Genomic DNA, 26,172 nt, shown 5'->3' on the forward strand with positions numbered 1-26,172 from the left:
AATGGATTCCTCAGTATGCATTTCTAGCTAAGCCACTGATACAGTTAACGACACAGGAGGCAGCCGTATCGACTGTCCTCCCTTGGACATCTGAACATACACTTAGTTTTAATGAGTTAAAGAAAGCTCTATGCCAAGCTCCAGTTCTAGCAACACCGAACTACAGTAAGCCTTTTACACTTTTTGTCACTGAACGCGAAGGTACAGCATTATCTGTTCTCACACAAGATCAAGCAGGACAATACAAGCCCTGTGCTTATTTTTCGAGCACATTAGATCCTGTAGCCCAGGCTCTGCCTGCGTGCCTCAAGTCAGTTGCAGCCACAGCACTAGCTATTAGACAAAGTGATTCCATAGTATTAGGACATTCCTTGACAGTACAAGTCCCACACTCCGTGGAAGTTCTTTTAAACCGAACACAGACTCAGCACTTGACAATTGCACGTTTAACAGGTTATGAATTGACACTGTTCCAGCCACACCTAGAAATCAGACGCTGCAACGTTCTAAATCCTGCAACACTGTTACCGTCAGTTAATTCAAATCCTGCCACACACGACTGTGTGGAAGTAGTTAACACTATGACTAAGCCAAGACAAGACTTGACAGATATTCCATTACCAGATCCCGACCTGACACTTTATGTGGATGGTTCATGTATGAGAACAAGTACAGGAGAACTAGTAGCCGCGTATGCAGTGACTACTGACACTGAAGTTATTGAAACACACCGTATTGACACCTTGTCTGCTCAAGCAGCAGAGCTAGTTGCTCTGACTCAAGCCTGCATACACGCTAAGAACCTGAAAGTTAAAGTTTACACAGATTCACGTTACGCATATGGAGTCGTACACGACTTTGGAGTGCTCTGGCAGGAGAGAGGTTTCATGACTTCTCATGGAACCAAGATTCAGCATGGTCTCCTTATTCAAGCTCTGTTAGATGCCATACACTTACCGACATCTATTGCTATCATGAAATGCAAAGCACATACGAAAGTTACTGACACTATTTCTCAAGGTAATGATCTAGCAGATCGCACAGCCAAGCTTACAGCACAGACGCCAGACATTCCAGTTAATAAGACACCGACATACACTCCAGATCCGACTACCTGTATGACAGTTAAGGACCCTACTCAAGATGTCATAGATATCCAGTTACATGCTACTCCCGAGGAAATCAAGAAATGGTCGGAACAAGGAGGGGTCCAGACAGATCAGGGATGGGTAACGAAGGGTAAAGCCACATGGTTTCTCCCCGACTCCATGGTTCAAGTCATTATCAATACCGCACATAGTCCAGCACATTTAGGAGAAAAAGCTATGTTAGACAGTATCCAGAACATTTGGTTCAACAAGCATTTACGAGCTGCAGCCAAGCAGAAAGTCCGTACCTGTATGATATGTTGTCAGTTTAATCCAGGTAAAAGTGTTCCGGTGGAACAAGGTGGATTCCAGCCCCCTGACCACCCTTTTGAAGTCCTCCAGATGGATTATATTCAGATGGAGCGATGTCAAGGTTTCAAGTATGTTCTTGTAGTGGTATGCGCTTTGTCCAGGTGGACAGAGGCATATCCAGTCCCAGATTACACAGCCGCGACCACTGCCAAGCAGTTGGTTCGTGAATTCTTCCCCCGCTACGGACTCCCTAGAGTCGTATATTCTGACAACGGCCAGCCATTCTCATCCGAGTTGATGAAACATGTTTCCCTTTTGTTAGGGTACCAGTGGAAGTTCCATTGTGTACGCCATCCAGAAGCAGCCGGTCTCGTAGAGAGACATAATCAGACCCTGAAAATCCGAATTGCAAAAGTATGTAAAGAGAAAGGTGTGGACTGGCTGGTAGCTCTGCCAGTTGCCTTGTTTTATATGCGCATGGTCGCACATTCTAGATCAGGTCTGTCCCCTTATGAGGTCGTATTCGGCCGCCCCCCTAATATGTGGGGTACACCTAGACCCCGAAGTATTACCGATGTTTCAAGTAATATGCTGACAGATTACCTAGCTTCCTTGATGTCTGCCCTCAACTCTTGTCGTTCACAGGTTGCTGCCGCATTTCCAGACAATACCGAGGTGGCACCGCATGAAATCGTTCCCGGATCCATGGTTCTTGTCCGGAATTTTGATCGTTCAAGTCCACTGGAGCCTCGCTGGAAGGAACCCCGACAGGTCCTCCTGGCCACCCGTACTGCCGTCAAGCTGGAAGGCAGGAAGGGCTGGGTCCACCTGTCACATGTGAAAAGATTTTTTGGACTGAAACCTGTTTCAAAGAACATTTCCGAGGATTCTAAAAACTGCCAAAGTACTATTCTTAAGGACTGTCCCGCAAAAGACATTGCTACGAACCCTTCCCTGTTAGAGAAAACTCCGCAACAGGAGTATAAGCTTAAACTAAGGTCTAGTAAAATAAGTCAGCCAGTTTGATTGTCTAAGTCCTCCCCTAGGTGAAACGGTTAGACCGGTTTCTGACATGTATATAATAGACCCCCACAGAGAGAGAGTTAGTGAGAACTCTAGAAGTTGCACTATTATTTTATGTTTTCTGCTATATTTTAGCATTATGATTTCCTGCACCAGTTATGCATTTTATTTGTGTTTTTCAGTTTCTCATGTAAATAAGTCTGCTAATGTTACAGTAGAGCACACGTTTAGTGATCTGCCTCCTCATGAACTTTCTTATCGTCTTGCTATGCGTAATAACTCCTTTATCCGCATGTTACATTATTCACACCAGACCAGCAATGCCACAAATTGTTGGGTGTGTGGTCGACTCCCCCCTTTCCAGACACCGAAGGGAGTTCTGCCACTCTTTCCTTATCCATTTTCACATAATGGTTCGTGTGGAGCATGGTCCACGTTAACGTCATCCTCAGCAGATATGTCTTTTCTGAACAGTACATGTTTCCCAGACAAGCAAGGTCTTCCCCACAGAACAGGGTTAGATCTAGAAAATGAAGTTTATAATTTGGGTAATTATTCTTCGAATTTTATGGTCCTGAATGTTCAGTCTGATTCTACTCCAGACTTACCTGCTATGTCAGTATTACCAGTCAAAGGTGAATTGTGTCCGAAATAATGGTTCCGTACATGTAGGCCATAGTGATTGAGACTACTTCTGCTCTAGGTAACTTAACCGAAGAACAATCCTTTATGAGAATTGTCGTGCTCCAGAATCGTCTCGTCCTTGACGTCATACTGGCCGATAGGGGCGGGGCCTGTAGAGTCATCGGATCTAGTTGCTGCATTTTCATTCCTAATAACGCGCCGTCTGTTTATTCAGCTATTACCAGACTCCATAAAATTGCCCATATGTTACACCAAGATCCAGGCACCTGGACATGGTCCGGTTGGTTCTGGAATATAATTTCCGCCTGGGGATGGAAAGTATTGTCATTTCTGGGTATTGCAGTAGCGATCATATTCAGTTGCTGCCTCTGTTTACAATGTGGCCCTGCGATTTGCGGCATTTGTGCTACATCATGTGTTCCTAGTCCCAAGTCCCGTCCTAAATCCAGTTCCAAGAAAACTCGAGACGAGCAAATGATACTGTATGAAATGATAGATGGTATCATGAATATTGATGTTTCCTGATGGAAACGTAGTGACAAGGAGGGAATGTGGAAAAGTAAATTTTGCCATGTTCTGTGTCCCTACGTGTCCTCCATCTTATGTTATGTGTGCATGATTAAATATGCATATGTATCCCCCATGTTTGATTAAAGACGCAATTACAGTTGTGTCCATCACTAGTATGCCAGTTTCCAGTTCTCGTGAAAGCTACGAGTATCAGGCCTATGTAAAGTTACGTTGCCACGTTTCTCAGTGTGCACGTTATTTCATTGTAAAGTCCCCGTTTCTAGGCCTCAAAAGGGCCCGGACACCAGATTCAGCTCCTGTCTCCTGAGTCCTCGCTGAGGAGCGATACAGCCCCCACCTGTATCCTCGACCCTTCACTTACTTCCTGCCTCACAGTGCCCGGCTCAGCCTGGCTCTGCCTCTGAGTCTGCCAAGAGTATGTTATGATTCTAGTTCAGTCCAGCCCTCCTTCTCTGCATTCCTAAGCTACTGAATCGCATCAATAGTTTCCGTCATTGTCTAGCCTTTACGTCTCCATGTAAGAGAAATACTGCATTTAATGGTCATTTAATATTCTTCATCACGCACTACATGTAGAATAATGCATGCTCCAGTCTTAGAGTCCGTTAGCCTCTCCCCTCCTGACTCTTAGTTTATATCAACACGTTCTCTAAACATCAGATACTAGATACTGTTTAGGTACATGTCGCCCTGACTCTCCAGACTTCAGTCTCTGCTCCTAGCACAGAGTTCATAGCCCCCAGCTTCTCCTAGTAACACGTCATTGTCAGTTTACGCGCACCATTAGGTTAGAGGTCCCGGCTCCTTAGGTAGCCCCCTCCATGTTTCCGCCCCATTTATGACATATTCTGTTACGTTTACATCACATGTCTATGTATACGCCCCTGTTACACCCATTTCACCCTTATCTTTCGCGACTGCTATTGACCACACCCACTGCTCCGCCTACTGTAATTCATTGTAATGTAACTGTTTTAGTATATATATTTGTGCTCTGTTATTAAATGTTATGCCGATTCTGATCCTGCCCCCGGCAGCGCTGCCATCCCGTTCCCGTGCAGGTTGTCCTGTTCCTGTCCTTTATGCTGTATTAAAACCTGCAAACTCCTACTACCTCGAATCTTGACTCTTATTTATTGAGCTATCTGTTATTGCTATGTCCAGTAAAACCTAGATCCGGTATTATTTATTTATATACCACATCACCTCCGAGTGAAGACGCCAATTAGGTTCCATCATGCACCTGCGGCTGAGTTCGTCTGCCCTGGCGTTCAGAGAACCTGCCAGGTGTTGAACCACCAGGGACATGCCGTGATGTTCCAGCCATGCCCAGAGGCGGAGGGCCTCCTGACATAGGGTCCACGACCCCGCCCTGTTTATTGCGGTACCACATGGCGGTGGTGTTGTCCGTTAACACCTGCACTACTTTCCCCTGGACAGAGGAAAGGAATGCTTTCAGTACAAGATGAATCGCCCGGAGCTCCAGAAGGTTGATGTGGAGCCCGGACTCCGCCGGAGACCAGGGGCCTCTGATCTTTGCCTCTCCCATGTGGCCGCCCCATCCCAGGAGGGATGCATCCGTCACTACAGTGTGGTCTGGTTAGGGAAGAGAGAGGGATCTGCCATTGACACAATCCTGGTTCATGAGCCACCACTGCAGTTGTCGAGCAGTGCCTTCCGAGATCTGGACGCAATCGGACAGATTCCCCTGATGCTGCGCCCACTGGAACTTCAGGTCCCACTGCAGAGCCTGCATATGCCATCTGGCATGATTGACCAGCAGGATGTACGAGGCCATGAGTCCCAGCAGCCTCAGAATCATTCTGACCAATACCCTGGATAGAGGCTGAAAAATCGGAATCATAGCCCGAATATCCCGGACTCGCTGTTCGGGAGGATAGACCCGAAACTGCGTCGAGTCCAGAACAGCTCCGATGAAGAGAAGCTTCTGAGAGGGAATCAGGTGCGACTTCGGCACATTGATGGAGAACCCCAGAGAATGCAGGAGGTCGGCTGTAGTCTGGAGGTGGGAGACGACTGCCTGGGGGCGAGCCCGCCTTCAACAGCCAGTCGTCGAGATACGGGAAGACAAACCCCTGATCTGCGCAGATGAGCTGCGACCACCGCCATCACTTTTGTGAACACCCGAGGGACGCTGGTAAGGCCAAAGGGGAGCACGGTGAACTAAAATTGCTCGTGGCCTACCGTGAACAGTAGGTAACGCCGGTGGGCCAGCAGGACAGGGATGGGAAAATAAGCGTCCTGCAAGTCGAAAGCCACCATCCAGTCTTCCGGGTCGAAGGCAGACAAGACCTGAGCTAGCTTCAACATTGTTAACTACTCCTTCCGTAGGAACCGGTTGACGTCCCTGAGATCCAAGATAGGATGCAGGCCCTTGTCCTTCTTGGGGACCAGAAAGTAGTGGGAGTAACAACCAAGACCTACTTCTGGGACAGAAATGCGCTTGATGGCTCCCTTGGTCAAGAGAGCCGTAACTTCCTCCTGGAGAAGGGCCAGATGATCCTCCGACATGCGGTGGTATCTTGGTGGCATGGCTGGAGGGGTAGTCTCAAAGGGGAGGGAGTACCATTTCGGACTATTTGCAAAACCCACCTGTCCGACGTGATGGTGCACCGGTGGGGGAGGCGATAGCGAATCCTGCCGCTCACTGGCGTTTGATGGGCCTGAAAGGTCTGACTAGGAGGCTGCTGCAGAGGGGGGGGGGGGGGGGGGGGGGGAGGGTTGGTGGACTGGCCCCTGGAATCACAGCAGTTGTTTCCACGTCCCCGGCTGCGCAAAGGTTGCTAACTTGCAGCGGCCTGTGACTCTGGGCGGGACGTAGTGGGCGCCCCTTCTGTAGCCCCACAAGGGGAGAAAGGCAGACTGCCCATGGCGAGTGGAGAGGCCCAAGGACTTGGCCGTAGCCTGTGAGTCCTTGAAACGCTCTAGAGAGTCGTCAGCTTTGTTGCCAAAAAGGCGACGGCCGTCGAAGGGCATGCCCATCAAGGTGTTCTGGACATCCCCTGAAAAACCAGTCAACCTCACCCAGACGAAGCGCTAGGGACGCTGAAATGGTTCTGCCCACACAGTCGGTGGAATCCAGCCCACAACGTATCACAAATTTTGCTGCATCCCTCCCGGCAGCAACAGCCTGGGAGAGCACTGCCCAGGCTTCCTCTGGACGATGAGGCAGCACTTGCGCCACCGTATCCCACACTGAGTGGGAATAACGGCCCAAGAGACATGCGGTGTTTACGGACCACAGTCCTAAGTTGGCTGAATATAACATTTTCTTTCCAAGGTGGTCCAGCTTCTTGGGATTCCCTTTCCGGTGGAGCGGTAGGGATGGCGCTTCTGGAAGTAGAAGATTGGACCACCAAGCTCTCTGGGGTTGGGTGTTGGGAGAGGAAAGTGAGGTCGCCCAGAGCCAAGCGGTGGAGTCGGGCAATCATCCTGTCCACGGGAGCCCCCGTGTTGGGCCTGGACCATGTGCCCAAAAGGATGTTGGTGAGGGCCTCATTAAATGATAGCAAGGGCACCGAAGAGCTCGCAGTCGGTTGAGCACCTCTGTCAGGAGGTTAGTCCTGACCGCCACGGAGGAAGCTCGAGGTTGAGAGCCTCGGCTGCCCTATGCAACAATACTGCGTACGAAGCTGCCTCTTCCATAGCCACAGTAGGAAACAACAACATGCCAAGGTCAGGGGAGGTGTCCAAATCACTTCCATCCCTCAGTTCCTCTGTCCAGTCCTGTTCACTGTCCACCTGGTCATATAAAGGGTCACCTAACCACTCCCAGTCTGCCTCCTCAGCATCTGGGTGCCAATCTGGTTGAAAATGGGCCCCTGGAGTGAACAGGGATTTAAAAACCCCTGTTGGCTCTGGAAACACTTCGGGATGGAGGCCGGGGTGGAAGCCAGCCAGGGGGCAGACCAACTTCGAACGCGGTAGTGGAACCGGTGGAGGCGCAACAAGGTCAACCGGTGCCAATCGGATCCAGGTCTCGATCCAAGGGGGCCCCGCGGTGCAGGAGCAGCCGGCGGAGAAGCCCGAGACCCCCAACACAGTCCACGAGGCCCAAAGGCACGGGCCGCCCAAAGATGGCATGCATCTCCTCGTAGAACGTACAAAGCTTCTCCTGGTCCGGGAACGGGAGGGAAACACGGAGTTGACTCTTCGAGCCGCTGGGGGGGGGGGGGGGGGGTTTGGAGGCATCACCCGCGTTCCTCGTCAGTAAGAAGTCGAAGAGAGACGTTGCTTCTTTGACTTCTTCTCAGGCTTTGACTTACCTGACCCCCAAGACTTCAAAGACTTGGAACCCGAATGATGGTGGCTCCGCGACCGGTCCCCCGACCTCCCCTCCCCCTGGACCTCGAACGGTGTTCAAGCAGCTTTCGGGACCACTCCCGCAAAGCCTTCGGTGCCATCGACCAGCAGTCGGAGTACGGAGTACGACTTGGGGTTGTGTCACGCTCCAGGCAAAAAAGACACACGCGGTGCGGATCCGTCACCGACATCATCCGATGACAGGAACCGCAGGGTTTGAAGCCGGATATCCCTCGTGCACCTTAGGAGTCGAAGCTTTAAAAAAGAAGTCTGCAAAAGTCAAGAAAAAGGCAGTCAAAAAATGTCTGGAGGTACCGCGCACTTTCCGGATCTGCGCTGGCTGGCGCGGAAAAAGAAAGAACTGACGTCAAAGCGCGAGGCGGCGTCTGAGTAGCCACTACGGCGTCATCCCGGTGATACGACACCAACGACTGACGCGGAGCCGACTGACGCCACCTTGTTATGTTATGTTAAAAACATTTATACCCCGCTCGGTCACCAAACGGTTTCAGTGCGCTAAAGACAAAGGCGGGGGAGCAGTGCAACAAAGTTACTCATAGGCCAACTGAAAGAGGTGGGTTTTGAGAAATTTTAGAAAACAAACATAACTAGGGCAAAGTCTAAGGGAGGTCAGAAGGGAATTCCACAATGTGGGTGCCAGGAGAGAAAAGCACAGGCCTCCATGCTTTTTGCGTTTATACCTTGGAACCGTCAGCAAATTGTGTGAAGAGGATCGAGGATCTCTCGAGGGGGCATAACGCAGGAGGCTAGATGTAATGAATGCAGGAGCTTGCTCGGAAAGGGCCTTGAAGACAGTGCAGCCAAGTTTGAACATGCAGCGAGACGCCACTGGGAGCCAATGCAATTTCCTCAACAGGGGCGAGACATGGTGATGTTTAGGCTGGTGAAAGATCAGTCTCGCTGCCTGGTTTTGCACCAGCTGCAGTCGGTGAAGATGGTAAGCGGGTATCCCAACATAGAGGGTGTTAGAGTAGTCAATACGGGAGATGACAAGGGCCATGATGACGAGAACGAGTGCCTCGGTGGTAAGAAACCTGCAAATTTTGCGAATCCTGCGCAGATGAAAGAAACAGGATGATGTAACTGCATTAATTTGAGGCCTCAGACAGGTCGCTACAAATTATTACGCCTAGGCTCTTTACCGAGTTGACAGCGCAGGGTGGAGACGCAAGAGAGGAAGGCCAAAAACTAGGGTTCCAAGGGTTAGCCAGCCCACCCATCAGTACTAGCTCCGTCTTGTTGGGATTGAGCTTCAGCTGGCTGTAGTGCATCCACTCAGAGATGGCAAGCATGGTGGATTGAAAGTTGGCACAGGAGGAGGGGGAGGGATCAACAGGGAAAATCAACTGTAAATCATCAGCGTAATTAAAAATGGTAACCGGGGTGTGACGGAGGGAAACTATAAGAGGTTGCATGTAAAGATTAAATAAAAGTGGCGACAGGGCCGAGCCCTGCGGAACTCCACAAGAGAGGGGGAAGTAAGGGGCGGAGTAAGAAGACAGATAAACTGCCTGAGACCGCAGATGCAAAAAAGATCTAATCCACGTTAAAGCCATGCCCTGAATACCTGCGTTGTTGACGATCAAGATGTCATGATCGACCGTGTCAAAGGCAGCCGACAGGTCCAGCAATACAAGTGCCTGGGCGATATTCTTGTTGACGCCTTTCCTCAGTACATCCATCACGGCCCCAATAACTGCTTTGGTAGAATGAGCTCGCCTAAAGCCAGCTTGCTGGTTATCCAAAAAGGAAGAACCCTCAATGAAAGCACTGAGACAATGGGTAACGTGGGTCTCCAAAATTTTCCCAAGATAGGGAAGAAGGGAGATCGGCCAAAAGTTACTTAAGACCGAAGGGTCGGCCCCAGGTTTCTTCAGTATGGGAACTACAACCGCCTGTTTGAAAGAGTCCGGTACTGTGCATGTAGCAAGAGAGTTGTTAAGCAGTGCCAGCGGGAAATCTGGGCAGGCCAGGAAGGCTTCTTTGAGGATTTGAGGGGGACAGCCGTCATTAGGAGAGCCCGAACTCACCGTATGTAGCAGAGAAATAAACTCAGTTGGGGAGATAGGAGGAAAAACATCCAAGCGACAGGGATTCATAGGGGGGAGAGGAGGGGGAGTAGAGAAAGAGGGAAGTGGAATGTTATGCTTTATGGTAGCAATTTTGTCTATGAAATAAAGATTAAGGGAATCACAAAGAGCTTGTGTAGGTTGAGGTTGGACAGTGACACGGTCTGGCGAGGCGAGCTCCTCGACGATAGAAAAAATTTCCTTAGCCTTAGAGGCTGAGTCCATTATTTTCTGAGAGAAGTAGGTGGTTTTGGCCAGTAGAATAGATTTTTTATACCTTCTCAGTGAGTCAACATACACGGTTTTGGATTCTTGATCGTAATTACGCCTCCAGCGGCGCTCAGCTTGGCGGAGGGCCAGTTTATCCAGTTTCAGTTGGTCTGTGAACCACCGCTGAGCGTCATGAGGACGTTTAGTTTTTATAGTTTTTAGCGGGGCCACTTTATTGCTAGCAGACAGCAGCCACTGCTCGAGATGACAGGCCTGGCCAGCCACCGAGGTTTGGCCTCTGGGGACTGTAAGAGCTAGAATGGAGTGAAAATCTGCAAGATTGGCTCGTTTCCAATTACGGGCGGTAAAATTAGTAATAGGAGTGGGGTGAATAGGCGGAGTGAAATTGAGGGAAAAGGAGATGAAAAAATGATCAGACCAAGAGCAAGGATAGACTGAGGGAGGGGAAATGTCGAGATTGGTCGTCCAGACTTGGTCCAGGATATGGCCTTGACTGTGGGTGGCTACTGTTATATGCTGGCTGCAATTCAGGCCAAGTAGGAGATCAGTAAATTCCTCAGAGAGGTTACTTTCCCGAGGATCTGATGGTCAGTAATTAAAATCACCAATAATAAGGATTTTGGCATGATTAATAATTAGCTGGGAGACTAAGTCACCGAACTGTTGGGAAAAGAAAGGCATATAATCAGGGGGTCTGTAGACAAGAACACAAATAAAAGAAAACCTAGGAGAGGTACATTTGAGAGTGAGGCTGCCAATTTTAGAGAGAGTGGAAGTTTCAAGAGTAGTAAACTTGTGTTGAGAGCGAATGATAGCTGCGACCCCCCCTCCTGCTCTCCCAGTGGCCCTATTAGATTGTAGAATATACTAGCCAGCGGGGACAGCAGCCAGGATATCCGGGACAGAGTCTTCTGTTAGCCAGGTCTCGGAGAGAAGAAGGATGTCCACTTTATTGTCGTCCAGCAGTTGAAATATCTCAAGCTAGTGTTTTACCAACGAGCGGGTGTTGAGGTAGACTACCACCAGGGGATGTGGTCCAGGGGACCCTACGCCGGGAAAGATTGTAGAGGGTTCACTGCAGTGTGTCAGAGTGCTCAGTGCAGGTGTACCTGACGGAGGGACCCTGGGAGATCAAAATACCACAATCCTGAGCAGCGCCGACAGCACGGGAAAGTATGGGCCCTGAGTGTTGGAGTGCGTGGAGATCCGCGGAAGAGTAGGTTATCAGTTGGGCATAGTAGCTGGCCACTGGCCGTGACCAGCCGCGGACGCGCGCAGACGGGCTTAACTTAGGCGCAACTTCGGCGCGAGTGCGGCGCGCCCGCTGCGCTCGTCCACTGCGCTTCCGCCATGTCCCCATCTAAATACGCCTAGGGGAGGGAACAACTAGCACGCTAACCTGCGTGGAAAGTGTGGCAGGCAGGAAGTGGTGTGGGGCGTGTTGCTCACGAGGAGACCCTCCGCTCGATAGGCACACAGCCGCGGCGGAACGGGGTCAGGAGCAGGAAGGGCAAGCACGTAAGTAACGTTATTAGGCAAGTAAAAAAGGCATTAGATCATCAAGTGTTTTAAATCACACAAAACAATACGTATTAAAATGGCATTCAATCATCAAGTGTCTTAAAATCACACGAAGACGATAATCATAAAGAAATACAGAAACATTAAGGGGGCTGAGCGCTATGTGCACTTCGAGCAGCCTGATCGCCGCTATCGTCACAGGGAGCACAGAGCCCACCCCTAAATATAGCCTTCCGACGCGCAGAGGTACTGCTGACTAAACACTTTCTGGATCCAGTCTGACCCCTGTGGGTAATTCTAAGGTAAGGAATCTATAACGTGTTTCTTTCAGATAGAATCGATACGCTATCTCCCCCCCCCCCCCCCCTGCTCTTCTATGCCTCAACAAAGCCCCTGCCCATTCTCAACTAGTGAGCAGGTCCCCTGCAGTTGGATGAGAGCCAGTAAGTGTAGATGCTACATGCTTTGGGTCTGATATAGATTTGTTTACCCATCACGAGCAGATTGCTCCAGTCTTCTCTTTTCTAGCTGTTGAGCCAGTGACTGCTCTTCTATTTAGCCTAATGTTCTTCCACAGAAATGTTTGACTTGGAATGTCGCAGGAATTTCAAATCCATACCCTGATCTGGAATGGGGTAACTTTATCGACTCCCATGATGTTTGTCTTTACCAAGAGACCTGGGCACTATCCCCTATCCATAGATGCAGGTTCACCTCTTTAAATGTAAATACAACCCTGGTGTGGAAGGGGTAGACCCTCAGGTGGGTTAGGGATTTGAATTAACAATTCTCTACATTGTCAAATTAAGAATATTTATATTGACTCACTAGATGTGATCGCAGCGGCACTTACATTATCGTCTGGTATGGTTTTAAACATTTTTTATGTTTATAATAGAGTGAACCCTAGACCAGTTGAGTAGGTGGTTGTTAATATCCTTGAGGCATCAATTATAGTGCACATGGAGAGGGCTTTTCTTCTGGTGGCAGGTTATTTTAATACATTAAATCCCAGATTGACAACCATTTGGAAGGATGGCAGATTGTTATAGTTGGTGGTGTATTCCCCAGCTGGATTGGCTTCCGGTACGCTGGTCTTCAAAAGCTTGTCAGATATTGGCCCTTACACCTAATTTTGATTTAAGAGCTGCAAATGGAGCACATCCTATGATTGTTTAGCTAAAATGACCTTTAATAGACCTGGGTATGAGAGTGATATTGATTATTTTCTTGTAGGCATGAAGTTATGGTCACATATAATAATTATAGAAGTGGTAGGTAGACTTAATAGTGACCATCACGCATTAACCCTTACAAACTTTAGGATAAATCCACCCCAGAAGGGGTCTTGAGGTGCGGGGGTCCTTTCTGCATTCAGTAATCAGAAAAATATAGCGGTTGATGGAGACACTGAACTCTTAGCAGAATGATTATAAACGCACCTCTGTGCTGCTTACAGGTATTATATAAATTACTAGAAATTTTGAATACCACTGTGCCTGTGCTGTATTACTCACTGTAATTGTGATTCATTGCCAGCTCATTGCGACTAATTGTCATGATTTTCAAATGAAAAAAAAAAAACAGAAATTACAAAAAAGCTCAGTCAGGACCATTTGCCTTTGACAACATAAGCAGGCAAAGGGCATTATCAGACTTGAATTAAGAGTTTGCTTAAATACCAACTATTGACCAGTGTAATATTTGACTTAATGGCTATTTATTATTGTTTTTTCAATGGTTGCACTTCCAAGGACACCCTGTCTTTATATGACAAAACACCAAAGAAGTCCAAACTACATAGTAGGACAGCTTTGTCATAACATTGCCTTTGACTGGTTACACTGTTTAAACATTTTTAACCTTAGATATTAAACATGGAAATTCACTTCCTGAGTAATCACATAAGTGTCAACTGGTTGGATTATCACTAGGGTTTCTGGTTTTCCGTCAAAAACTAATTTTACCTGATAAAACACCAAGAGGGAATATTTATTTTCAGCAGAAACGGGAAAATACCAGATTTTGCTAATCTTTTACCATTATGGCACCCTATGGTGCAAATAGTATAACTTCAGCATTATTACAAGACACACAAACCAAACTGTAGGCTGTCTATGACCAGACAAGGAGCTAACCCTCAAATTTTTCTACTCAGCACTGCATCCCAAAAAGACCCAACTGCTCACAAGCCTTGTACTGTAAAAAAAATTATAATAGGGAGTGCTACCAAAATCCTTATACTATGGCTCGAACATTATCCCAAGTCATTCTTTAGTATCAAATCACCATGGCCAATCCATTCCAACTTCATAGAAAGTAATGGAACTCATTTTTAATGTTCAGTTCTTTTTCCGAGGATCTCAACCTACTTATTAATTTGGCCTCAGCCTGGTGGATTTTATGTGAGATTATTCATTTACAATGGGTGAGGGTTTTTTCTAGATTGGTGCCAAATCTCAAAATGATTGTAATAGGACACGTATAGACAGAGGGAGTCTAAAATGCGATTGTAGAACAGCAAATATTTTATCGGTTTTACAAAAATAAGTTTTGTATGCATTTGTTTCACAGCCCTGATGCAGGCGAAACGAGATGGTTGGGCTGGATGTTTCTAGTTTGTGAAGAAAAAAAGACTCACCTCTCGTCTTCTCGTTTGTTTATGGACGAAAGGAAGCATTTTCACCCATCTGGATGGACTTTATGATTGAACTGTTTTTTGTCCTTAATATGGCTATTACTATAACGCCCCACTGATTAGTTTGGTAGCAGTCCGTATTGTAATTTTTCTTTAACTTCAGTCTTACTTCTAAGCTCTTTCGTTGCTCCCTCTGTGACCTATTCAGGCCATGGTCAGCTACCTATTATGCCCTTGTGATTATCCGCAAGGTTCCTGGATCCCTAGAAACTACTTTACTCCTGTTTTGGGAGCCTAGCTGAAGCTGTGTCTTCAGCTCACACCATGTTGCCGTGTAGCGGCACGCAAGATTTGCAGCTAAATTTGAGCAGTGTCTCAACCCAGGACAAGTGGCAGGTGCTTGATATCATCCTCCTTCACTGACAGCTTTGTGGAGCTTTACTTTCTCAAATCTCTGGTATCAATATCGTGGTAATAAAGATCATTGTACATGTGGGTACCTCCTGAATCAATTAATTCCCATAAAACAATGCACCCACCACTCCTGTTCCCTGGTTTACTTCATGTTGGTCTGAAAAGCATGCCTATATGAGCCACAAGGCCTCACAGAATCATCAGAAGCCATATCATGAATATCTTCAATGCCCATGCACAGGCTTGACGGGATTTATGCACAGGTATTGCTGAAATTATATTGCTTCTAGCCCATCAACTAAAAGTACTCTGAATACGTAAGAGTCAGTATATGAGCTCTGGACAATACATCTTAGAAACACGAAGATTCTTTCACTGTTCTGTGTTTCCTAGTATTTGCAGCAGACAGCGCAATTTCAAGAAAAGCAGATTCATAAGCCCCTTCAGAGCCTGCACACTAAAGACATTCATTAAACAGCTCCAGGATCACCAAGTTCAGCTCTTATTCCTACTTTCTCCAAGTCAAAATGAAGCTTGCTGAAACTAGGCTTAACACTTAGCAACCTCACTTGTACAAACCACTGGGATTACATGTGATAGAAAAATATTGAGCAGTGCCTTTTCTTTACTGCACGTTGGAAAATGCCCTAGAACATTGCATGCTGCGAAGAACACAAAGGTTAAGTGCCTTGTGCAATTCTCACACATTCTCAGCATGAACACAGTGCCACAATGCATGCAAATAAAGAAATATCTGCATGATTCATAAAAATTAATTCTATAATGTCCTTGTGCTGGGTTTCAAATAAACACAAATTCCCTTAACTAAACTTCATTCACGGTGTGATCTGTGCAGACAACTTATCCAATGTATCCTGCAGGTTTCTTTACTACTTCACCTGCTTCTTCATACAGTATAACACTTTGCTGTCACCGAAGTTCCTACAGATCCCAGTATTAATATGAATTTCATAGCAGTCCTCTCCCTTTTGACCAGGTGGAGCAGGAATAGGCCCAGATCAGACAGTAAAAAACATTAATTAGCCCAGCTCTTTGTTATCTTGAGTCAAAGAACCTTTCAGTAGAATGTAGGCGTGCAATAACAGAGCACCAATCACTCCACAATAAATAAATATTTTGTTTGCACATTTTCTACGTTGAAAATCATTATTCAGCTGATCTTGGACAATCATCTAATTATAAGAGCAGGAAAGTGTGTTAAATGCCTACCAACAACGTTTTATCTACTACAATCAAATCATAATGCAGTGCAAACATATCTCTATCCATTTACTTGCTTGTCGTGGTGTGGACTTGACTGCTGAAAAGAGGTGGTTTGACTACTGTGAAATCAGACAGGGAGGGAGGTGAAATAATGAAGTTACTTGGAAGAATACATTTAAAAAAAGAACCTAATGAAAGGAGTTGGGAGCAAGAAAGAAGGGAGGAATATTTGACAATATGGAGGAAGAATTAGGGAAATAAACACAAACGTCTTCAAAAGCACAGAAAAAACTATCCCTGTGATTTTATTTGGAGCAAAAAACAGATTAAGCACGGATAACCACAGATTTTCACACATCTCCCCGTGCCTAACAAAATGTGTCCTTCTGTAACAAAACTGATGCTATGTAAAGCGCTCTCATACCTGCAGTCTCGGGTCTAGTGGAGCTATATAAAACTCTTGAAGAAAAAAATAACGCCCTCTGACAATTTGCACATTTGACTTACACAACAAAATATCCCTGCATTTTTGGCCAGCGTGGTATTTTAGGATTGTTCTTATGGTATGCTTCAATGCCCAACATTAAACTTCTTTTAATTTGAGAAGAGCAGACTGGAAAGCAGGCTTGTGGAATAAAAGTTTCTGGGGGTTTCGGCGAGTTAAACGTCCTAGGTGGGATCCCGCAGACAAGGGTGAAGAGAGCCAGGAGGGAAAAGGGAGGCATGGTATTTTCTATGAGGGTGAACAGAGGTAAGATGATAGAGGTAACATGATAAAGTTGGAGTGACACGATAAAGTTGAGGCGATAGGTTGGATGGGGTAGCAGAAATGGTAACATAGTAGTAGTTGGAAGAAAAAGTAGGTTAAGATGAGGGCAGGTGAGGTGGGCAATATGCAGAGACAGGGAAATGCTGAGAAAAGCAGAAGGAAGAAAGGCTACAAATGGTGGAGTGGATAACTCAGGAAGGAGCAGTATTAGAAGGGTACAGACCTTAAAAGTGTGTAATGAGGGAAATTGAAATAGCAAGGGATCATAGGTCATCGGAATGAAGAGGCGGCATAGGGAGGGTATGTACGGTCAATGATGGAGAGCACCAAATTTGTAGAGCGAGTAATGACAATGGCTTAGATTCCTTGCTGAGGTTGGCCTATGGGGCGTAATGAGGTCACTGGGCACCTACTAAGAGTACAGGTGCATCTCTCACCGTCTGTCCCAGTGCAAGATGGCAGAGTGAGTAGCTAGACATTCCCAGTTAGAATAGTGAGGGTGGGACGGTCTCATGATAACCTGGGAGCTGGCCAATCCTCAGTCACATGCAAGCAACATGTACATGCAGCAATACGGCTACACAATCTGAACTACTCAATTAGGAAAATAAATCAGATTCTACTACTTACCAAGACAATAGGGGTTAGTTGAATTAAAGTTCAGGGCAAATTCATGCGATACCTATAAAAAATAAAAAATAAAATATCAAGAAAAAAATAAGTACATTTATAAGTTGTAGGGAGAACTAGAAAATATATTACCTGCCAGGTTGGAGGGACCTGAGCACCAAATCCAAATGCAGGGAATTGTTTATCACTACAAAGAAAGGGAAAGACACACACATGAACAAAGACATATTAACTTCATTATTGTTAATCTTACTGCTATTAGACTGTTTCAGTCCACATAAAGAAACACCACAATGAAATTAACCTCATTTGAACCAAACAGTTGAAATGTTATTGTAAGGAAAAATAATTCTAATGATGGTGAAAAAGTGCCAAGTGCAACTGAAATAATCTCAGTGATCATTTATACTCCCTGACCTCAATTGGGGGTTTTCACTCCACAATCGAAGAGGACCTTTCGGATATGCAGATATTTATCAAGGAACATTCTCTTTTTTTTTTTAGTTTCACTGAGTACAAGGTAAAGGCCTGCCTGGGTTGAGGAGTGGTTGTTCCTCTAGTTCTTTCCCACTGAGGCATATTACGCTAGAATTGAGCTACAGATCATTTAAATGTCTTTTCCCGGCTCCAGGCCAGTCAGGATAACAGTCTAATCCTCAATTTCAAATGATTTGTTCGAGTCTTTCACTTATAAGATAAGACTGGTCTTCAACCCTTAAAGTAAGCATGCTTGATACCCTTACACCCCCCCCCCCCATGTTAATCTATCAATCAAGGAATGGGTGTGAACGCTGTGGTGATTGTAACAGAAGGCCCAGTTGGGCTGTATATGTTAAGGGGGTCGCTTGGGTAGGGCGATTTAGTTGTTATATTTAAATACTTTATGATGGGGAGGAGTAATACAGACTTCTTAGGTGACACATGGGCTTGCAAGAAAAACAATTTACTTACTTTTCGCAACATTTTGGATACACCATTTAATCACAGATTCCTCACCTTTAGAATATCCCTAGGCGGCAGACTGGATCTGGAAGATTTAAACCACACTGCTCCCGTACACTGCTAGGTAGCGCCATGCAGCTCCACACTAACTTAATTCTGCCCTGAAAGTAACAATGGACTCACAGCCAATGGACACTTGAGACTGGTGCATTTTCAATATATACATCAAATGTATTATACACCAGCTCAACTCTATAAGTATGGTTTACAAACCACAGCCAATTGTAAACGCTGTCATTCGCCTGATGCAGACTTCTATCATTTAGCTTGGGCCTGCCCCAAGGTACATTCCTTCTGGGAAGCAGTCACACACACTATACAATTGATGGTGGGATTCCCTATATCATGTGTACCACAGGTGTGTTTACTGGGCAAAGTTAATGCTGTTAAAGACTCTCATAGGAAGTTGGTGACAGTGGCACTACTGACAGTCAAACATAGGGTTTCCATATGCTGGGGTGGCAGACCAGTACCAACAACTACAAACTGGATACAGGACCTGGTATATTGTCGAGACCAATTCACATGTTATTCCGAGGAATTACCTAGAACCTCCAAACCTCGTGATATATGGGGCCCTCTCACTGCATACCTGTTGACTATAACTGATGTCTGATTGCTCATGTAATTAATGTACTGGAATGCTATGCCGCCACCTTAACCACCTGATTGATTACTACCAAGATTTTGTCTGTCTGTAGGTGTCATCTTATTTATTGTCGATATCTCCTGCCATTCTAATCGTACAAACTGTTCATGTGTCATCGATTGTGTAAATAAAAAGACAGATCAGACCCCCTGGTAAATAATTTCTTGCAATTCTCTTTAGTAGATTATAAGGAAGATATCACAATGCAGCCGACATATAATATGCTGGCCAGTTCGCGGGTGTGGGGTAATGTGCGTTATTAAATAGACATCCCGGAATCATTAGACAAGTAGTACAAAACATAAATAAGGGATTTCCTCCAACAAGGCGGTACAAAAGGGGGTGGTGATGGACGGAGCATCTGAACCACTCAAACACTCACACCCAGTCAAAAGATCTGGGTTTTATCCATCACCGTTCTTTAGCCCACTCTGCCACCCCAGTTCAGACATGGCCATATGCAAATCAGTCTGACCCTGTGCCTCATGGGAACAGTCCAGCCCGAACTGCCAAGCCATGCCTTCCCTGGACCGGAAACAAGCTGCCTAGGACCGGTTTCTGGCATTCCAGCCGTCTTCAGCCAGGCTTGCTTGAATCCAGTGGCAAAGTGAGCAAGGGACTCACGTCTGAGCATACCCTGCCAACTTATGGCGAACAAAGCGGTACAAAAGGGGGTGGTGATGGACGGAGCATATGAACCAATCAAACACTAAACACCCAGTCAAAAGATCTGGGTTTAATCCATCACCGTTCTTTAGCCCACTCTGCCACCCCAGTTAAGACATGGCCATATGCAAATCAGTCTGACCATGTGCCTCATGGGAACAGTCCAGTCCTAGGAAGCTTGTTTCCGGTCCAGGGAAAGGCATGGCTTGGCAGTTCGGGCTGGACTGTTAGCAAGGATGTCTTACACAAAATCAGAAAAGTGGAATGGGAGGATGATTTCCTATTGCTGACGCTGGATGTGTGTAGTTTGTATACCTCTATTAGGCACTCAGACTGTGTGTAGATCTGTCTCTTACTTTCAACACAGACATTTTTGTGACCAGGATTGAATTTGGTCTGAATAACAACTTTTTTATTTTCAATGGCCTGTTCTTTAGACAAACCGTGCATAGCGATGGGCACCTGCTTTGCTCTCAGTTATGCGAATCTGATGATCTGCTTGTGGGAGCAGCAGGTGCCTAACGCACAAGTCACTTACCTTCGGTAATGATATATCTGTAATAAACATTAGTAGTGATAGATTCCTTCCTTAGAATAACCCCCAGGCGTTAGACTGGATCCGTAAAGTTTTCGCCAGCAGTACCACTGGCCTACCGTGAACCGCAGGTAACGTCGGTGGGCCGGCAGGATGGGGATGTGGAAATATGCATTCTGCAAGTCCTACTCTACCATCCAGTCTCCAGGGCAGACAAGACCTGAGCTAGCGTCAACATCTTGAACTTCTCCTTCCGGAGAAAGCGGTTGACGTTTTTTAGGTCCAAGATAGGACGCAGGCCCTTGTCCTTCTTGGGGACCAGAAAGTAGTGGGAATAACAACCACAACTTACTTCTGACCCAGGAATGCGCTCAATACCCCCCTTGGCTAGGGGGGCCGTGACTTCCTGCTGAAGAAGTGCAAGATGGTCCCCCGACATGCAGTGGTACTGAGGTTGCATGGCTGGAGGGGTAGTCTCGAAGGAGAGGGAGTAGCCCCTTCGGACATTTTGCAGCACCCACTTGTCCCAGGTGATGTTGCGCCAGTGGGGGAGATGATGGCGAATTCTGCCAACCACTGGCGTTTGATGGGCCTGAAGGACCAAGTTACTTACCTTCGGTAACAATATATCTGTAAGAAACAGTAGATAGTATTAGATTCCTTATCTTAGAATATCCCCAGTCGTTAGACTGGATCCGGAAATTTTTGCGTAGCAGTACCCATGCACGTCGGTAGGCGTCGTCTGCGGCTCCGCGCCCGTCATCGGCGCCGTGATGACGTCGTCGGAGTACTTAGACGCCGCCTCCGCGCGCTGACGTCAGTTCTTATACACAGCTTTTCCGCGCCAGAAACGCAGAGCCATGATAAAAACCAACACTGGTGCCATGAAACTAGGGCCCTGAAAGGGGATGACCTTAACCCTCGATATCGGTTCGCAGAACGGGGAGGATGGGTGGGGCGGTAAGGAATCTAATACGAACTACTGTTTCTTACAGATATATCGTTACCGAAGGTAAGTAAGTTGTGCATCTGAAAGAAACAGGTTAGTATTAGATTCCTTACCTTAGAATAGATACCCCAGCAATACCAAACCCGGTGGTGGGTCTGCGAACCAATGATCATACCAGAAAGTCCTGGAGGACGGAACGGCCAAAGAAGCCATCCCTCCGGACTTGGCTGTCCAGGCAGTAGTGCCTTGCAAACGTGTGCAGTGAGGCCCACGTAGCTGCCTGACAAATGTCCTGCAATTAGACTCCCCGGCCCAGGGCCGTAGTAGCCGCCGTGGCCCGAGTAGAATGGGCCCTCAGCCCAACAGGAGGCTCCTTTTTAGCCAAAGAGTAGCATGCCTTGATGCACAGCACGACCCACTGAGAGATGGTCTGTTTGTGCACCGCCCGCCCCTTCTTTGCGCCCACGTAACCAACAAAGAGTTGGCCATCCACCCGGAACTGGCGTGTGCGATCTAGATAGAATGACAGCACACGTTTTGGGTCCAGACGGTGGAGTCGCTCTTCCTCTTTAGAGGGATGCGGAGGCGGAAAGAAGGTGGGCAAGGTGATGGACTGCCCGATGTGAAAGGCTGCGACTACCTTGGGCAGGAAAGAGGGTCTTGTCCGCAACACAACCTTGTTCGGATGGACAGAAAGTAAAGGAGGTTTAGAGGAAAGAGTCTGGAGCTCGCTTACTCTCCTGGTAGAGGTGATGGCAACCAGACAAGCAGTCTTCAGAGTAAGAAGGCGAAGAGGACAGTTATGTAGCGGCTCAAAGGGAACGCACATCAGGTAAGTCAAAACCAGATCAAGTCCCACTGGGGCATCACGAAAGGAACAGGGGGAAACATATGAGTGATGCCCTTCAAGAATCTGTTAACAATCGGGGACTTGAACAAAGAAGGCTGATCAGGTAGCCTCAAGAAGGCGGAAAGGGCAGAAAGGTAGCCCTTGATAGTGCCCAGAGCAGAGCCCTGCTGGGCTAGAGAAAGAAGGAAGGGGAGAACCTCAGAAAGGGGGGCAGAGAGTGGATCCACAGCCTTTGCTGTGCACCATGCCGCAAATTTGTTCCACCTGCAGGCATATACCGACTTTGTGGAGGGACGCCTGGCTGCCAGAATCACATTACAAACTTCAGGAGGCAAGTCAAATGGCCTCAACTGTCGCCGCTCAATCTCCACGCATGGAGGTGGAGACTGGACAGGTTCGTGTGAAGGACCGTCCCCTGCTGCTGCGACAGAAGGTCCTCCTAAAGAGGCAGACGAATCGGAGGATCGACTGACATGCTGAGTAGCTCGGCATGCCAGTATCTTCGTGCCCAGTCCGGAGCCACAAGGATGACTTGGGCCCGGTCGCGCTTGATTTTCTTCAGCACTCTGGGCAGAAGTGGTATAGGCAGAAAGGCGTACAACAGACCGCAACTCCACTCGCGACGAAAAGCGTCTCCGAGTGAGTGCCGTCTTGGAAATTCCAACGCGCAGAACTGATGACATTTTGCGTTCTCTTCTGTGGCGAATAGATCTAACCAAGGCTCTCCCCACTGCTGAAAGAGGCCTTGCGCCATGTCCGAGTTCAGACGCCATTCGTGATCCATCATGCACCGACGGCTGAGTTAGTCTGCCCTGGCGTTCAGGGAACCTGCCAGGTGTTGAACCACCAGGGTCACGCCCTGATGTTCCAGCCACTGCCAGAGGCACAGAGCCTCCTGGCATAGGGTCCGCGACCCCACCCCGCCCTGTTTGTTGCAGTACCACATGGCGGTGGTGTTGTCCGTGAACACCTGCACTACACTCCACCGGACAGAGGGGAGGAATGCCTTCAGTGCAAGCTGGATCGCCCGCAGCTCCAGAAGGTTGATGTGGAGCCGGGACTCCGCCGGAGACCAGAGACCTCTGATCTCCGCCTCTCCCATGTGCCCCCCCCCCCCCAGCCTTGGAGGGACGCGTCCGTCACAACTACGTGCTCCGGTTGGGGTAGGGAGAGGGATCTGCCGCTGACCCAATCGCGGTCCGTGAGCCACCACTGCAACTGTCTTGCAGTGCCCTCCGAGATCTAGACATGGTCGGACAACTTACCCTGATGCTGGGTCTACTGAAACTTCAGGTCCCACTGCAGAGCCCGCATCCGCCACCGGGCGTGATGCACCAGAAGGATGTAGGAGGCCATCAGCCCCAGGAGCCGCAGCGTCAACCTGACCGAGACTCGGGATAAAGGCTGAAAGATCGGAATCAGAGCCTGAATATCCTGAACCCGCTGTTCGGGAGGATAAACCCGAAACTGCGCCGAGTCTAGAACCGCTCCGATGAAGAGGAGCTTCTGAGAGGGACACAGGTGTGACTTCGGCACATTGATGGAGAACCCCAGCAGGTGCAGGAAGACGGCCGTAGTCTGGAGGTGGCTGACGACTGTCTGGGGCGAGCCCGCCTTCAACAACCAGTCGTCAAGGTAGGGGAAGACTAAAACACCTAACCTGCACAGATGAGCTGCGACCACCGCCATCACTTTCGTGAACACCCGTGGGGCGCTGGTAAGGCCGAAGGGGATCACAGTAAACTGAAAGTGCTCGTGGCCTACCGTGAACCACAGGTAATGCCGGCGGGCCGGCAGGACAAGGATGTGGAAATAGGCGCTACCATCCAGTCTTCTGGGTCTAGGGCAGCTAAGACCTGAGCCAAAGTCAGCATCTTGAACTTCTCCTTCCGGCGCAAGCCGTTGACGTTCCGTAGGTCCAAGATAGGGCGTAGGCCCTCTTTGCCCTTCTTGGGTACCAGAAAGTAGTGGGAGTAACAATCACACCCTACTTCTGGCCCAGTAACGCGCTCGATGGCCCCCTTGGCCAAGAGGGCCGTAACTTCCTCTTGCAGAAGTTTCAAGTGATCCCCCGACACGCGGTGGTACTGAGGTGGCATGGCTGTAGGGGGACGCCTCGAAGGGGAGGGAGTAGCCCCTTCGGACGATTTGCAGCACCCACCTGTCCGATGTGACAGTGCGCCAGTGGTGGTGGTGATGGCGGACCCTGCCCCCCACTGGCGTCACATGGGACTGAAAGCACGGACTAGGAGGGTTTTGAGGCGGATGCTGCAGGGGCAGGTGTGGACTGGCCTCGCCGTTGTCCCCGACCGCCGCCACGGCGGTTTCCACGCCCGCCACCGATGGTAGTCTGCGGCCCGTGGCTGGCAGGACGTGTGGGGGCACCTCTTCTTGGCCACGAAAGGGGTGAAAGGCAGCCAAGGACTTAGCCATAGCCCTGGAGTCCTTAGAGCGCTCAAGCGCATGGTCTGCCTTGTCGCTAAAGAGGCGACGGTCATCAAACTGAATGTCCATAAGGGTGTTTTGGACATCAACCGAAAAGTTGGCGGACCTCAACTAGGCGTGGCGACGAATCGCCACCGTCGTTGCCATCGCTCTGCCTAGTGAGTCAGTAGTGTCCAGACCACACCGGATGGAATAACGTGCCGCATCTCAACCCTCCACAAGGGCTTGGCTGAGTTTAGCCCGGACCTCCACCGGGCATTCTGGCAGTACGTCCGCAACCGTATCCCACAGAGAGTGGGTGTAGCGGCCCAAGAGGCATGCGGTGTTGACTGACCGCAATCCTAAACTCAGGGAGGAGAATTGAATATGCTACTTACCAGTATGCATCTGTTCTTGGCATGTAGGGCTGCTAACATTCATATCTATTGCATAGATCGCCGCCTAGTGTTGGGTCCGGATGATTGCACATTGTTGTCCTGGAAGAGTCTTCGAAGTATCACGAGATAGGTGGCTCTTCCCCTGGACTACAGTGAGCATGGGCATCGACTCCATCCCCAGATTGTTTTTAGCCATTGTGGCAAAGATGGAGTGCGATAGTAGAAATGATGTCCATGCTAGTGATGAAATGCAAGAAGTAATCTGCAGCTGCTACAGGCGCCGGGGAGGAGGGTGGGCGATATGAATGTTAGCAGCCCTACATGCCAAGAACAGATGCATACTGGTAAGTAGCATATTCAGTTCGCGGGCATGTGGGCTGCTAAATTCATATCTATTGCATAGAATACATAGCAGTCCCCTCATTAACGGCGGCCGCCCGTGCCAGCTGCAGAAGTCTGAAAAAGAGTTTTGAGAACAGCCTGTCCTACAGCTGCCTGCTGTTTGGAGTGCACATCTACACAGTAATGTTTGGTAAATGTATGTGGTGTAGCCCACGTGGCTGCTCTACAAATGTCCTCCAAAGGAATGTTACCTAGGAATGCCATGGAGGCCCCCAACTTGCGTGTGGAGTGTGCCTTGGGGGGGACCGTTAAAGTGCGTTTAGCCTTCTGATAACAAATCTGAATACATTTAACGATCCACCTGGCTAATCCGGCTTTGGAAATAGGGTTGCCTTTGTGCTGTGCTGAGAAGGCAACGAAAAGTTGCTGTGTCTTTCTAAAGTGTTGTGTTCTGTCAATGTAGTACATTAATGCCCTTTTAACGTCCAGCGTGTGGAGCATTCTTTCTGCTACTGTTTCTGGGTTTGGAAAGAATGCGGGCAGTTCAATCGTCTGATTGACATGAAACTGTGACACCACCTTTGGAAGGAACTTGGGGTTAGTGCGGAGCACTACCCTGTTTGAATGCACTTGTATAAATGGCTCTTGTATTGTGAGCGCTTGTAGCTCACTAACACGTCTTAGAGACGTGATAGCAATGAGGAAAGCCACTTTCCATGTCAAGAACTGAACCTCACACGAATGTAGAGGCTCAAAAGGTGGGCCCATCAACCTAGTGAGGACCACGTTGAGATTCCATACTGGAGCTGGTGGGGTCCTGGGAGGAATGACCCGCTTCAGCCCTTCTAGAAAAGCTTTAATGGCAGGCACCCTGAAAACAGAGAGATGCTGCCTGTTTTGAAGATAAGCCGCTATGGC

The 26,172-nt window shown here is 48.1% G+C and overlaps 1 protein-coding gene across 8 annotated transcripts in view; it reads right to left on the minus strand.

The window, feature by feature from the left end:
* LOC144768502 (copine-1-like) overlaps positions 1 to 26,172 on the minus strand; it is an 854,409-nt gene that overhangs the window by 141,121 nt on the left and 687,116 nt on the right. For all 8 annotated transcript variants that reach the window (XM_078652218.1, XM_078652221.1, XM_078652215.1 and 5 more), the window contains 2 exons: positions 17,572 to 17,626; positions 17,440 to 17,491 (listed from right to left, as the gene is read on the minus strand). In XM_078652218.1, the coding sequence (XP_078508344.1) occupies positions 17,440 to 17,491; positions 17,572 to 17,626 (107 nt within the window). The remainder of the gene's footprint in view (positions 1 to 17,439; positions 17,492 to 17,571; positions 17,627 to 26,172) is intronic.

Source organism: Lissotriton helveticus, chromosome 7, assembly GCF_964261635.1.
Source record: "Lissotriton helveticus chromosome 7, aLisHel1.1, whole genome shotgun sequence".
Lineage (NCBI taxonomy): Eukaryota > Metazoa > Chordata > Amphibia > Caudata > Salamandridae > Lissotriton > Lissotriton helveticus.